This window comes from Mustela putorius, unplaced genomic scaffold (genome assembly GCF_011764305.1).
Source record: "Mustela putorius furo isolate JIRA1106 unplaced genomic scaffold, ASM1176430v1.1 tig00000228_pilon_pilon_pilon, whole genome shotgun sequence".
NCBI lineage: Eukaryota > Metazoa > Chordata > Mammalia > Carnivora > Mustelidae > Mustela > Mustela putorius.
Window position 1 is genome coordinate 34025862 of NW_025421322.1, and position 15876 is coordinate 34041737.

Below are 15876 nucleotides of genomic sequence, written 5' to 3' on the forward strand. Positions count from 1 at the left end.
GCTGAGAACAAGAGAACACCGACCCCAGGGGAGACAGGCACATCTACCCAACACTTAGAATGAACACACTTAATATGACCCCAAGTAATCTTCCCACAACCCTACTATGGTAGGTAACACCCTCCCCACAAAGACATCCAGGTCCCAGTCCACAGAGCCTATTACCTTCCATGGCAAGAGGGATCTGGCAGACGTGACCAGGTTAAGGTTTTTGAGATAGATTATCCTCTGTGATCCAGGTGGGCTCAGTGAAATCATAAGGATCCTTAGGGGAGACAGACAGGAGGGTCAGGGTCATGTCACAGAGGAGATGTGATAATGGAAGCAGAGGGACAGCCAGGTCCAAAAGGCCTTGCCGCTGCCTTTGCACACGGAGGCAGGGGTTCAAAAGAGCCAAAAGATTCGGGCAGACTCTAGAAGCTCGACAGGCTAGAAACAGAGTCTTCCCTAGAGCCTCCGGAAAGAAGGCAGCCATGCTGACAACCTGATTTTGGATTTCTGAAGTTCAGAGCGGTCCCATCACAAATCTGTGCTGATTTAAGCCAGTAAACATGTGGTCGTCTGTTACAGCAGCCACGGGAAACAAACGGGGACAATGCAGCACGGGTTCAAGGTCATACAGGCAGGAAGCGGTTCCAACCTGGGTCTGCCGCTTCTCCACAGAGCCCAGCCCACCGGGGCGTGCTGCCGAAGGTAAGAAGAGCTCCCGTAGGAAGCGTGACGCGCAGCAGCCGGCAGTTTGCGGAGCCCCGTCTGCACAGCCCTCCCATCTGCAGGGACTTGTACAATGGCAAATCAGGACAGAAATAGCCACGGCAGTAAAAATACAGTTAAAGAAGCCTCCATGCTTTCTTCAAGGGCTGAACTTCAGGCAACAGCAGACTTAAGAGACAGACGGTTCTCTGTAATTAGCCATCAGTTCTGATACAAGGAGGAATGCATCAACATCAGGCATGGAAAGAGACAGAAGGCAGCCCAGAGCCAGAGAAAAGAACAGGACCGAGGTTACAGATGCTGGTCCAGGCGTCTGCAACCTGCTGCTGAGAGCCCTCCACCCCGGTGAGGTTTCTGGTCACCCAGCCTTCTGCGACAGTCAGATCTATAGTCTAAGCTGACTCTTCAGGAAGCTGCATGGCTCGTTTTATCCCAGGGGCTGTCATTCTCATGGTTTAGAAAGACCTGAGAAGAACTTCAGGTAGACCCAGACAGGGTGCCACCCAGAGCGTGGCACAAACATCAGCCCGCCCCCTGCTGTCCATCACCCAGACACCTGCAGGGACGGTGAGCCTCAGACATCCACCATGTCCATGCCCCCTTCACCTTGACTCCAGGGTGAGCTGGCCGAAGGGTAAGAGGGACAAGGATGCTGTGCAGAGACCAGTCTCGCTGAAGCCTCATACACGAACTTGGAAGGATGGACCACCTGGTTGCTCAGATACCATCTTCTACTGAAGAGCTTCCTGGCTCCAGAGTGCATGCTTTTAGAAGTAAAAAGACCACGGGTAAGTGGGGCTACTTTATCTGACAAGGACTCTGCTTGTAGAGGAAGGAGGAGAAAAATAACCATACTTACACCTAGAATATTTCCATATGTAGCCATAGGATCTCTTATTAGAAACTGAAGGAGCCTGGGGAAAAATGGTACTTCCTCCACTCAGACCTAAGTTCCACACTCGACTCTCCACTTGTCTAATTATGATGCACACAAGAGTGCTTGAAGCTCGGAGAATTCCTCTTTGTAAGTTTTACCAGAAAACTTAACTCAAGTGTATGAGGGCAGGTTGGATGGGGCCGGGGAGGACCCACAGGAATCAACACTGAGCTAAAGAGCTTTTTATTCATGACTAGGGGATTCTCGATGGATTACGTAACAGGAAAACACTGCGCCATCTCACCTGCGCCACGTGCTGGGGGCAGCAGAATCCTGGGAAAGCCTCTACACCACACACGCAGAGGCCCTCTTTAACGTCAAAAAGGGAAAAATGCGCTACAGCATGATTTTGCTTGAAATTCTCTCACACTGCTGGCATACACGCAAAGGGTTTAATCAGGCCCTTACGAGATCTATGCGTCTCTTTGTACATATAGACTAGCAAACCTTTTTAATGGAAACCTCCGCCCATCCTGACCTCTCCCCTCTAAAGCAGAGTAATGAGCTCCTCTGGGAAACAAGCGTGCATAAACAGGAGCACATCCCTTCAAGGAAGCCCATCAATGTGAAAACACGGATCTACACGCAGGCGAAAGGACAGGACGGTCACTCAGTTCCTTTTTACTTAATTGAGAGCAGGAAGATTCATTTAATAGTGAGTTCCTCCACCATATTTTAAAACACCCAATTCACAGGCATATGATGTAATACAATATCTGAAAGCGGAGAGGCAGAAAAGGAATTTGCACTTTTCAAGAGCTTCCACATTCCAACGACTGTCTACAAGGCACTTTACGTTTTCTTCACTCGTTCAGCCCACAAACATTTATTGAGCACCTACTGTAAGCCAGGCGTCGCTCGAAGTGCTGGGGTACAAAACGAAGCAAATGCAATAGGTCAAGAGTCCCCACGTGACGAGCTTACAGTCGAGTGAAGACCTGGAAAATCATGAACAAGGAAATTACAATGCCCAGGAGAGGCAGAGAGGTCTAAGGAGAAAGAGAGAAGGGCATGGACCTGGCGAGTATGAAAACAGCAAAGAGGTGGACGCCTCTGGAGAGGAGAGAGTCAGAGGAGAGCCACAGTGAGGAGGGTGGAGACTGAGGGGTGAGGGGGAGGCTCAGTCAGGCCCGTCGCTCTGGCCGCGGTCTGGGAGCTGACCGTGGGGGCAAGGCCAGAAGCAGGGAGAGCATCGGGCGGCAACAGCAAGAAAGGAGGCACGAGGCTGAGGCGGCACTGACAAATGTCACTCCACAAGGACGCTGGGAGGGGAAACTGAAGGAGAACATGCAGAAGGGGCTAACGGGCAGGCCATGGGCAGGGTGTGAGTGAGACAGTCAACAATGACCTGAGCTGCTGGCCCAGGTGACCGTCAAGGAGTGGCCACTGACGGACACGTGGACGGGAGGGGTCAGCCAACCTTGGTACCCCCAGGGCCAAACCCAGCCTGTTTCTGTGCAGCTGGGAGTGCCGAATGGCTTTTACATTTTTCAAGGTTTATGGGAAAAAAACAAATCAAAAAGAAGGCAATACAGCAGGAACCACATGTGGCAGTCAAAATCTCAAATATTTCTTACATTTTTTCCCCAAGTTTGGTGACCCCTGGCCCGCAGGAGACACAGGTCTGGGGCAGATGGGGAGCTGACGCTGCACAGGCTAAGTCTGAGGTGACTTTAGACGTGCAGGTGCAGATGCTGAATGGGCAGCTGGGCTGGTGGAGCCTGGGGGAGAGGACGGGGCTGGCAGCGGAAGCCGGGAAGCCTTCCCCGCAACTAGTGTGTGAGCACGGGGGGAACGCGGACAGGCGCTAGAGGACGGACGAGCACAGAAGTGTGCGGACTTCAGAGAGCGGGAGGTCACAGCTAAGGCGGTCCCAGAAAAGGAGACCAAGAAGGAACAGCCAAAACGGCAGCGGAGCCCAAGCGAGTAGGGGGCACTTCCTGTCATTGGATCCTCAAGGCCGTCAGGCACAGGGCCATACTGATCCCTGTTTGATAAGGAAACTGAGGTTCAGCAAAGTGACCTGACCAAGGCCACCCTATGAGGCAGTGGCAAGCAAGACTACAAAACTCGGGCCTCTGTCACCTTGCCTACCCCACATCGCTTCTCTGTGGGACAAGCTGTTGAACTGTTACCAGTACAACAGATCCACTAAAAACCAAGTCCTCCCAAATAAAGAGCTAATTCTACGTTTAGAGGCTAACAGCCTCATCAAAGCAACCAAACCCCTAGCACCAGCACTGTCCCTGAGGAACTCAAGGCCCATGTGATGGTCACACAGCTCACAAGGGCATCCCCGTGTGGGTGATCATGCTCTCCTTTGGCGGAGCGAAAGGTTTTTATTTTGTTTTGTTTTGCTTTGTTTTTTACTTGACCAGTTTCTAAGTTTATCCAAAGGAGTAAGAGATAAATGAGAAAAACTAAGAAATGTCCATAAAAAACAAAAAGGAGTAACATGTGTACATGATCACATTTATTATAAAAAAAGCACCTAATAAAACAATATACTAGAACAGATACTACTGAACAGACCAAAATCTCAAAACATGCCCAGCATCTTGAGAGACTGGCTCCAAAATAAAAGGAAAAGGACTGACTTCCCTACCAAATACGCTGAATCAACTGAAAATTGTTTAAAAAATATATCAAAACCACACACCACATACCAAATTAAATTTGAAGAATATTAATTTTAATAAATGTTATGAACTATAAAAGTAGAACTTGAAAAAGTACAAAAGAAGTTTCTCCTAAGATGAGGGAGGTTTCTTTAAACACAGAAAATCATGAAGAAAAAAAATAATATCAAAACCACATCAAGATATCACCTTAATCCAGTCAGAATGGCAAAAACCGACAAACCAAGAAACAACAAATGTTGTTGAGGATGCAAAGAAAGGGGAACCCTCTTACACTGCTGGTGGGAATGCAAGTTGGTGCAGCCACTTTGGAAAACAATGTGGAGATTCCTTAAAAAATTAAAAATAGAGCTTCCCTATGACCCTGCAATTGCAATACTGGGTATTTACCCCGAAGATACAGATGTAGTAAAAAGAAGGGTCACATGTACCCCAATGTTCACAGAAGCAATGGCCACAATAGCCAAACTGTGGAAAGAGCCAAGATGCCCTTCAACAGGTGAATGGATAAAGATATGGTCCATATATACTATGGAGTACTATGCCTCCATCAGGAAGGATGAATACCCAACTTTTATATCAACATGGACGGGACTGGAAGAGATTATGCTGAGTAAAATAAGTCAAGCAGAAAGAGTCAATTATCATACGGTTTCGCTTTATTTGTGGAGCATAAGGAATAACATGGAGGACATGAGGAGAAGGAAAGGAAAAGTGAATTGGGGGAAATCGGAGGGGGAGACAAACCATGGGAAATAAACTGGGGGTTTTAGAAGGGAGGGAGTGGGGGGATGGGTTAGCCTGGTGGTGGATACGAGGGAGAGCTCGGATCGCAGGGAGCACTGGATGCAAACAATGAATCGTGGAACACGACATCAAAAACTAATGATGTGGTGACTAACACAACATAATAAAAAAATAAATAAAAAATAATTGTGACTGTCTTATGTAAAATAACAATAATAAAGGATAGGACTGATAAGCTTAAATATGCAAGGCTATTTAACTTCTTTTTATAAAAAGATGTGTCAAATTAAACGTAAAGGCAAATTTTAAGTTACAGGGAAATATTTACACAATATGACAAACCCCTGAGATACAGAAAGCTTTTAGGAATCCTCAAAATACAATGTGAGTGCTACCAAAAATGTGGGTAGGAGATGGAACTAAGCTTTTGTTCTAAGCTTTTTTAAAATTGGAAAGAAAAAGGAGGGCCAGCGGTTTAGTTACAGCTGAAGAGCAGATCGCCCTGGAGCTGGAACACTGGGCTGGCAAACCACGTATCCAGCTGGCCTTCGAGAAAACACGAGACCAAGGGAAGTCCTGGTAGCCCTGGGGAAGCCGGTACCGCCGGGTGAAGCCATAATGCCCCATGTCACAGAGCATGGGCCGAGAGAGACCCAGGGGCTGTCGAGATCTCGCATCCTTATCCTGTCCCACCAAACTCGGACGCACGTGGGGCAGGAAGGGGGTGCACCAAGGCAGCAGGACTCCCCCATCCTGGTGCTATTCTCATGGCACCTAATACATGATGCCTTTCTTGCCAGACTGGTGAGTGTCTGAAAACAAGACATGACGTTATAGATGCCTCAAACTCCAAAAAATGTCAGGGGAAGAAAAAAAAAAAAAAGAAAAGAATCAATCCAAATTTCCTGTTTTGTTAAAAATATTTCATGTCTGGGGCGCCTGGGTGGCTCAATGGGTTAAAACCTCTGCCTTCGGCTCCTGGGATGGAGACCCGCATCCACTCTCTGCTCAGCGGGGGGCCTCTCCCTCTCTCTCTCTCTGCCTACTTGTGATCTCTCTCTCTCTGTGTCTAATAAATAATAAAATCTTAAAAAAAAAATTTCATGTCTGCAAGGCCTTTCCTTCTGGAGGGTCGTCTCACCGTTTCGAGGACACACCATCAGTGCCCATCTGAGTTCCCTTCCCGGCTGAAGGGCTCAGGGAAGCAAGTGAAGTGAGAGGTCGACGGGCTGCGTGTGTCACCGTCACCTCAGCCCTCCCTCCACATCTGACAGCAGTCAGTCCAGGCCCCCGATTAGACACACAATCTTCTTGAATCCCTCCAGGCCAGAACCCAGACCTCTGAGCCAGGCATGAGGCCACAGCACCCCAAGATGCCCCCCAGACACCACCACCACAGCCCAGGGGACACCCCAGACTTCCTGGCGCTGACAACTGCTACTTCCCATTAGCGGCACTGTATTATCTGGGATTTCAGTGTATCATTGCTTCCAAGTCAAGAAATACCAGTAAGCCTTATTGTTTGTGGAGGTACAGAATTCATGAACAATTACATGATTTAATGCTTTCATTACTCAGGGTAAGACTGCTTTACTGTCACTGCATTTTTAATTATTTTGCTTACAGATTTTCTTATTTACGGCACACTGCTTGGGTCTGAACAGTTACAGCTCTGGCCTTCCTGAGCCTTAGGCAAGCCCTGGATCTTTAGTTCTAACGAAGCCTAGCTCAGCGCGCAGCCTCTCCATTAGCCCCTCAAGCTCACCCAGATGCACAAACAACAGGATGGATTCCCTAGAACATTCTTAAAATACAGGTATGACCTAATGGCTATCATCCTGTAAGTTCTAAAATCACAAATAATTGTTGAAATCAATCCAATTTTTAGAGTGAACTCCAATTTTTGTAAATAATTGTGCTAAAATAGAAATAGATTTATAAATATGATTTACTAATATTATTACATAAAATAATAACCAGACCTTCCCACAACTGGGGTTTTTAAAGGAAAATAAAAAATGCTAAAACAGCTTTTATGGTTTAGCTGCCTGTCTTCCTTTTTTCTCTAATTTACATTTAATTAGCCAACATACAGCACATCTTTAGTTTTAATGTAGCGTTCAGTGATTGAATAGTTGTGTATAACACCCAGTGCTCATCACAACATGTGCCCTCCCTAATACCCACCACAGGGCTCCCCTATGAAACCCTCAGATTGTTTCCCGGAGTCCAGAGTCTTTCACGGTTTGTCTGCCTCTCTGATTTCTCTCCCTTTGGATTTCCCTCCCTTCCCCCACGTTCCTCCATGTTATTCCTTATGTTCCACATATGAGTGAAACCATATAATTATCTTTCTCTGCTTGACTTATTTCACTCAGCTTAATCCCCACCAATTCCATCCATGTTGATGCAAACAGTGGGCATTCATCTTTTCTGATGGCTGCGTAATATTCCATTGTGTATATGGACCACATATTCTTTATCCATTCGTCTGTTGAAGGACAGCTCAGCTCCTTCCACAATTTGGCTATTGTGGACATTGCTGCTATGAACACTGGGGTGCATATGGCCCTTCTTTTCACTACATCGTAACTATGCAGTAAATACCTAGTAGTGCAATTGTGAGATCATGGGGTAGCTTTATTTTTAACTTCCTGAGGAACCTCCATACTGTTTCCGAGAGTGGCTGCACCAGACTGCGATCCCACCAACAGTGTTAGAGGGTTCCTTTCCTTCACATCCCCAACATTTGCTGTTCCCTGTCTAATTAACTTTAGCCACTCTAACTGGTGGAAGGTGGTACCTCATTGTAGCTTTAATTTGTACTTCCCTGACGACTAGTGATACAGAGCATTTTTTCAGGTGTCTATTGGCCATTTACATGTCTTCGTTGGAGAAGTGTCTGTTCATGTCTTCTGCCCATTTCTGGACTGGATTATCTGCTTTTTGGGTCTTGAGTTTGATAAATTCTTCATAGATCTTAGAAACCTAAATGCCTATCTTCCTATAATAATCCTGCTTTCCTTTCCTCCATCCTGCCCCTGCTCCATTGGCCACTGTCACCACTGCCCACCACCCCTCCTGCCCCCAGCAACTCACACCCTTCTCCCCAAGGCTGGTGAGCCCCTTCCATTGCAGCAACCCCCTTAATCATGGCTCGCATACTTCTCTTCCTCCCCACTAGGCTATAAACTCCTTGGTGGCAGAAACTGTTCCTTACTGACCCCATACCCCAGGGAGGACTAGGACATAGTAAGAACTCAATCAATAGTTCTTAAGAATGAATGAAATTAGAAATCTACTCAAGTGTACTTCACATTTGATCTTGAGATCAAATCTGCCCAAGTATTGTTCGTATTTTACACTGAGCCCCATTCTGGACTGAGTAAAAACCCTGAGGTGGCTTGGATGATAAGCGTCCACTAGGAAACATCAGGTCAGATGTGATCATGGCTGCCCCTCCAGGTCCTCAGGTTCAGGTGGGGATGGAGGGCTGAAGAGGACTAAAACTTCCAGATCAAGGCCTCCTGAGGGTACCTTATTTCTGGAAGCAGCATCCCCTCCACACCCACCCACGCATGCACACAAGCACGCGCACACGTGCACACACACCCAGCACTGGGGGAGGTCAGGCAGGGCTCTAGTCCTGAGCATGGGACAAGAGGAAGCAGGGAGATCTTTCTGTTCTTTCAGAACTGAAATTCTAAAAGACCCAGCTCTTTCTTGCCTGCGGACACATGCGCTATTTCTGCTAGACTTGGAATGTCAGCTTCCAACTCCACTTTCGAGAGGGAAAAAAAAACTAATTATGCTATGGAGTCATTTACTTACCGTCAGCTGTGTGAAGGAGCTTGTGACTTTTCAATGTTCCTTTCGATTTGAATTTCTTGCCACACATGTCACACAGGTGGGTCTTCTCAGTGCTGTGACGATTCATATGAGCCTTGAGGTTACTCTTGCTGCGAGTGGCGTACTCACACAAAGAACATTTGAAGGGTTTCACACCTACCAGAGGAGGGGGAAATACATACATGTATATATAATTAAATCACACGGACACACACAGAGACACACCCTACATATGTGTGTGCATGTGTGTGCACACCCACATCGAACAAAGCAATGCACTTGCCTGTCCCTAGAAAACCCACACACGGGCCTGGCCACGCTCTCCTCCATGCTGCTCTGCCCAACAGCCAAGCCCTGTCCTCCTGGATCCGCCAGGACTTCCCCCTGTGCAGCTTGTTCTGGCTTGCCCAAGCCAAGGCCCCTGCTGCCCTCTCAGTGTCCCCACGTCCTGAAGCCCCGCTAGCCGAGCCGCTAGAGTGCACTGTGAGTCATCGGCACCCGCCCCTCCCAGCAGCCCCGGAACTCCTCGCTGGCAGAGCGTGTTCTGCAGCCCACAACCATGACATCGCACTGAACCGAGAGAAGCTGACCCACGTGAGAGTCAACAAGGGCCTGAGCAGAAATCAATGGGATCGGCCCCCAGGATCAGCGGGGAAAGCACATTTCCATAAACAGAGCAGAGCCTTAGGACACGTGCTGCTGGTAGGCTAACGGCTTGGACTGTGAGGCATCCTGGCTGCTCCCCCTTCACTCGACAGACACCTACTGAGGGCCTCCTCTGGAGCACTCACTCCCTGAAGGGCTCTGAAGATGAGAAGCCATGGTGTCTGTCACTGCCCAGAGGGAGTTGCAAAACAAAAAGAACGTGAGACCCAGAGAAACGTGTACAGGAGGAGGGACACGGTGCCCAATCCTGAGCACGGGGAGGACCAACACACTGCGCGCCCAGCATTTTCACCCCTTGTCTACAAGACCCAAGACGTAGCAGTGAAGGAAATCGAGGCTTCACCGAGGCTGCGGGGTGTGCCTGGCGCACAGAGGGCAGGTGCTTGGGTCCTGGTAGATAAACATGGCCTCCCAACCTTGGCTTTGGGCTCTGCTCTTTCTGTCTTGGCTGGGTCCCTACTCCACCATTTACTGAACTGTTCGCCTCTCCCTCCCTGACGGTGCCTCCCCCAAGGCCTGAGAACAGGTGTTTCAGTCCTCCCGGCAGAAAACACGTCATCCTTTGTCCTCTCCAGGAGCCCTCTGCCTGCAGCACTCCAGCTTCCTAAGTCATAGGTGGGAGCTCAGCAAACATCCAAGAGATGCACACACCTCCGCTCACTGCAGCTGCCCCCGAACGGGCAGCGACTGAACGCCCTGAGCTTCGCCGGCCAATGGACACATTTCTTAGGAAGGTTCAGGAAGCGGAAGGACGTCTAACCGCCGGGCATATGACAGGATGGCTTCCTTGTCAAGTACGCCCACATGGGGAATGGAGGCACAAAACGCACATGGGGGTCCACCTGGGAGAGGAGTACTCACCTTCGTGAGCCCAGATATGACGCTGAAGGTCGGAGCCGTTCTTCATGAAATAGAAATCGCAGTACGGGCACTTCATGGCTCGCTTCCCGATCAGACCTTTCAGCTGAACCCTCCGCCCGAGCACCTCGGAAATAGTGCTCATGGACACCTCTAGAAGGAAAGAAGGGGCATCATCAGAAGCCAAAGAGGATCGGTCCCCCCAAGACGTCCGGGAACCTTGTGACCGCACCCCAACACCCTGGCTGGTCCCAGCAGTGCTCACGTGGCCGATCGATATGTGCCCCCCCCAAGTCACGTGACAGAACTCATGCCTGAAAACTGAACCAGACTCTGATCATGTCTCAGATCTAAATACCCATGAGCATAAAATGTGAGGGATGGAGAAACAAGACCATGAGGCACCTTCAAACAAATGCAGGACACGAAATCATGTACGAAAAGCGACCCGGTCCCTCCAAGGAATGGATGTCACGGGAACAAACGTGAGGTGTGGTGAACCACAGGATATTAGAAACTCAAGTGACATAACAAGTAAAAGCAACATGCCTGGGTCTTGATTTACACAGTCTTGTGCTGACTGAGGAAATTTTAAATGAACTAATGCTAGGGAGTAATAAAGAAACACCATCAATTAATTCTGCTTGTTTTGCTTATACTCCAAAAACAACTTGATTAGCATCCCAAAGTTCTTTTTACAGGGAAATGATCTAAGTGCAGGACCTACTTTAAGATATTCTAGAACAAAAAGTCTGGAGGGCTGAGACACGAAACCGGTCTGACAGAATGCACATGAGTATGGCACCTGTGGGGGTTCCTCGTATTATTCTGTGTTTTGTATATATTTGAAGTTCAGACCAAAGACAAAGCACACCTCACATAGGTTCCTGAGACAGGGTGGCCGGTTTAGATGAGTGTCCTGGGCTCACACTGGACACACGGTGACAGGCCAGAATGAGGCCATCAGAGAATCCCATAATCTATGTGTTCCCACACGGATGAAGGTCTTAAGGCTCCATCTGGTCCCAGATAAAACACGAGTATTGGTGAACTCTGTTATTTCTTTACTTTTCTTCCATATCACTTATAATCAGCGAGTCGGTGTCCTAGCCCAGGAGCAGATACAAAGGGGACACGGATGCGGGGAAAGGTGCTTGGCTTACCTGTTCCTCATTTATACCACACATAGTCCTCTCGGGCCTGCCCGATGGGAGGCTGGGGACCTGGGGCTAGACCATAACAATGGCGGCCCTTCCCCAAGGTTCTCACGGGGAGCGAGGGCAGGAGAAGTGCCAATGACCTGAACACAAGGGTCAGCGCACAGAGGGTGGGGAGCCCCCAAATCCTCCCCAAGGATGGGACTCCAAGGAAGAACATAGAGAATGAACAGGAATTAGCGGAGTGGAGGAAATGTGTCCCAGGTGGTGAAAACAGAGGTGTGACAGGCGTGAATACCCAAGCGGCCCGTGCTTCACACCTCCGAGTAGCCAAAGAGACCCATGTGGGGAGACCCGAGGCGACGGTCACTCCAGCTCAGCAAGGCTCCTCAGCCTGTGAGCGCGCACCCCTCCCGGACCACCATGGTGGGCACCAAACTTCTCGTGGGTTCCCAGGGAGTGGCGTCAAGGTCAGACCTCCTTGTAAGTGACCCACCCAAAGGCATTCCCAGTGAACACGCAAAGGGAGGAGGGAGACGGGAGTGTGGGGGGATCTATCCAAGACCAGAGGAAAGGATAAAATGAAGGAATTACAACAACTTCCCAACATTAAACTAACGTAATCACGTCCGTCGAGTTCACTCATCCTTTCCCCCCCTTATGCCCATTCCGTGCCGTTGATAAAGAACGCTGTGTGTCAAAGTAAACAAAAGCCCTTTCAAATTAATCCCCCCTCCAAAACACATAACCTTACCAGGATGGTTGGTCTTGATATGCAACTTTATCAATCGGTCTTCTGAAAAAGACTTTTCACACACTGGACAAGAGTAACTCCTTTTGTCCTTAACAGAAAGAGAGCATAATCAATGGAGTGTCTCATTCAAACCTGGGCTCCGTGGGAAGACCGCCACCACCGCCACCACCGCCACGGCTGCCGCCACCACCGCTAGACCACAGTGCACCTTTGCAAACACAGTGACATGCCGCCTGCACCTGGCCCCACACAGCCTGGGGAGCTCCGGAGAGCAGAAGGGAGGGGCGGGGCTTACAGGTGATGGTCCGATAGAGGTGGCCAGGCCGGCAGAGCGCAGGGCTTGGCCTCGAGGTCTACCGTGCAGACCAGCGCTGCTCCACGACGCAATGCGTATTATGTCCTCGAGTGCTCTCTGCGTGGTGTGTGGGGGGTTTCATAGAAGTTATTTCACTAAGACTTGCACCACTTTTAATGGATAGGCATCCTGATGTTCATGTTACAGATTAAGACAGGAGGCCAAGGGTGATGAGCCCCACGTCTGAGAGGAAGAGCCAGTTTCTGAACCCAAGATGCTCCCGCCACCCCCACAGCTCCTACGACTCCCAAGGCCCGCCTCCCACTGAGGCTGCGAGTAAGGAGTTCATTCCGCCCTGCTCCCTGCTTCACTGACCCCGCTAACTGCCACGCTACGTTCTCACTATACGGGAGGCTCTTGTGAATGGTCAAGCTGTACCTTTTGCTCACCTTTTCCTTCAGCTCACTGTAGGGCTACTTCACATGGCAATTTTCCCCCAAAGGGTGGGTGTTATGGGTTCAACTGTGTCCCCTGCAAAATTCATATTAAAGTCCTAAACCCCAGTACTTTAGAATGAGACCTTATTTGGAAATAGGTCATTGCAGAAGTTATGGTGGTGGGGCGGGGCGGGGGGCAGTGGTGGTGGCAAATCCAACATGACTGGTGTCCCGATTTTTTAAAAAAGGAACTCTGGGCACAGACATGCACATGGGGATGCCACGTGAAGAAGGCGGCAGAAATCCAGGTAATCCAGGTGACGAGACTGCAAGCCAAGGAACAACAGAGATTTTGCTGGAAAAAACCAGAAGCTAGGAGAAAGGGCAAAGAACAGACTCTCCCTCAGGAAGTCCTCAGGAAGAAGTAACCATGCCGGCACCTCGATCTTGGAATCCTGGCCTCCAGAACTAGGAGGCGATAACCCACTCATAGGCAGGGGGCCCTAGGGGCTCATATAGGGGGCAAGCAGACAAAGGGAAAGAACACAGCCAGCCTCCACCTGGGCAACAGGTGCTTCGGATGGGGGGAGGGGCAGACAGACGGCACAGGGCACTGCGTGCGAATTTGCTCCCACCCGCCCTCAGCGTCCCCACCAGGGAAGACCACCAATGAGGCAGCATTAGCACAAGCTCACCAGGCGGAGAAACACCATGAACCCACGACGAGCTGCGAAGTGTGACCTATGTTAAACTGCACGAGCCCACAAGAAAGGCAGGAGCTGTGGCTACAAGGAACGTTTTCGGGCTCTTGCATGTTCTAGGACGTTAACAGTCCCTGCTCACCTTGAGGTACAGGAGGACAAGTTCCCACCACTGAATGAGCACCTACAAGGAGCTCGACATTGTACCAAGTGCTCTCCATGTCTTGTGAATGAGTCAGTCACCCCACAATGCAGTCTACTCACACCAATAAATCATGACAGCAATAGCAACCATTTCTTAAAAACTTCCTCATGCAAAGTGCTGTGCTCTGCACACCACATCCTACAAGGCATCTGAGAAGCTGTTCAAGGTTCACACCACCCCCAGAGAGCAGAGGTAGGTGTCCAGACCAGACCTGTGTACTCCAGAGTTCCTGCTCCTACAAGACAGTGACTAGGAGTATGGACTCACGGCTCTGAGTCCCTAGGTCCAAATTCTGGCTTCACCACTTATTAGCTGGGGAACTTTGGGCAAGTGACTTCACCTGTTAATGTCCTGGTTTCTTCGTTTATAAAATGGCAATAAAAACAGCCTCCTTGCTAGGAGGAAAAAGGAAATTAAAAACACATAAAGTGGACTTCCAATTTCCGGCCCAGCACATAAGAAGCTTGGAAATCTGCACTCCACCCTAACAACAAATGAAATGTTGGACATACTGAAAAAGCAACAACTCTTCTTAATCCATTAGATCCATTAAATTATAGGGCAAGCCACTGCCCCGCAAGCTGGAGAGAAGGCAGAGAATCCTGACTTCTGGGAGCACAAACCCACAAGCAAAAAGCTCTCTGAGAACTAGGACCTGGGGGTAGGGGGTGCATTTTGAAATACACCACAGCATTCTGTTCCTCTTAACAAGGCCTGCCATCAGGGGAAACCAATTAACCAGCACCTAACCTGCTGGGGCATTATTAGAGATTAAGCTACCTGGGGGAAGGGAAATACCCACCTCCAGCCACCTACTACATTCTTCCACGTGTGAGAAAGGACACTACCAAACCCAGACCCCTTTAGCCATCCTTCCCCACCTAAAGGAGCTGGGAAAAAAACGAGAAATACTGGAAACGTTCATGTCCAGGGGCAGAGACTCACCAAGAGACGGAGACCTAATCACAGACTAGAGAATGAGCTCCCAACCCCACACCTTACCAATACATTAATAAAGGCCTAATATAGTTCTTTGTACCTAGCTTTAAAGGAAGAAAAAAATTACAAGACACACTAAAAAGCAAAACACATAGTTTGAAGAGACAGAGCAAGCACAGAACCAGACTCAGATAAGGCAAGGATGCTGGGATTACCAGACTGAACATTTAAAACAACTCTGATTCGCATGCTCAGGGTCTACTAGATGATGCAGAGAGGAGGCAAAAGACATAGCCCATAACGAAAGCAGAGACATGAACATTCTCAGAAAGAACCAACAAAGAAATGCTAGAGATCAAAACTACTGCCACAGAAGTGAAGAATGCCTCCGATGGAGGAGTAAGGGACTGGACACAGCTGAGGAAAGAATTTCTGAGCTTATAGGTATCTCCAAAGAAATCTGTAAAACTGAAAAGCAGGCAGGACAGAAGACTGATGGAAACAGAAGAGAATATCCAAAGACTGTAGGACGACAGAAGGTGTAAAATGCATGTAGTGAGAATATGAGAAGAAAGAGATAAAGGAAATGAAGAAATACGTGAAATGATAATGACTGAGAATTTCCCTTATGAGATGTCAAACACCAAAACAGATCCCAAACGCTCAGAAAACACCAAATAGGAATAATACCAAAGAAACTAAACCTATCCTGTTTGAACGACAGTAAACCTAAAGGTAAATAAAAAGTACTGAACAAAGCCAGGGTTGGCAGGGAGGACACCTCACCTCTAGAGAAGCAGAGGTAAGAATTATACCCAACTTCTCAGAAACCACACAAGAAGAGAACAGAGTGAAATATTTATAGGGCTGAAAGAAAAAAAGAAAAACACCAATGCAGAATTCTGTACCCTGCAAAAGTATCCTTCAAAAAGGAAGGAGAAATACAGACTTCCTCAGACAAACAAAAATTAAAGGAAT

The 15876-nt window shown here is 48.7% G+C and overlaps 1 protein-coding gene across 1 annotated transcript in view; it reads right to left on the reverse strand.

The window, feature by feature from the left end:
* Nucleotides 1-15876, reverse strand: part of ZFAT (zinc finger and AT-hook domain containing) — a 183220-nt gene that overhangs the window by 78364 nt on the left and 88980 nt on the right. Inside the window, exons 8-10 of the mRNA XM_004743593.3 lie at nucleotides 12322-12409; nucleotides 10414-10563; nucleotides 8869-9042 (exon numbers count right to left, since the gene is read on the reverse strand). Coding sequence (XP_004743650.1) covers nucleotides 8869-9042; nucleotides 10414-10563; nucleotides 12322-12409 — 412 coding nt within the window. The remainder of the gene's footprint in view (nucleotides 1-8868; nucleotides 9043-10413; nucleotides 10564-12321; nucleotides 12410-15876) is intronic.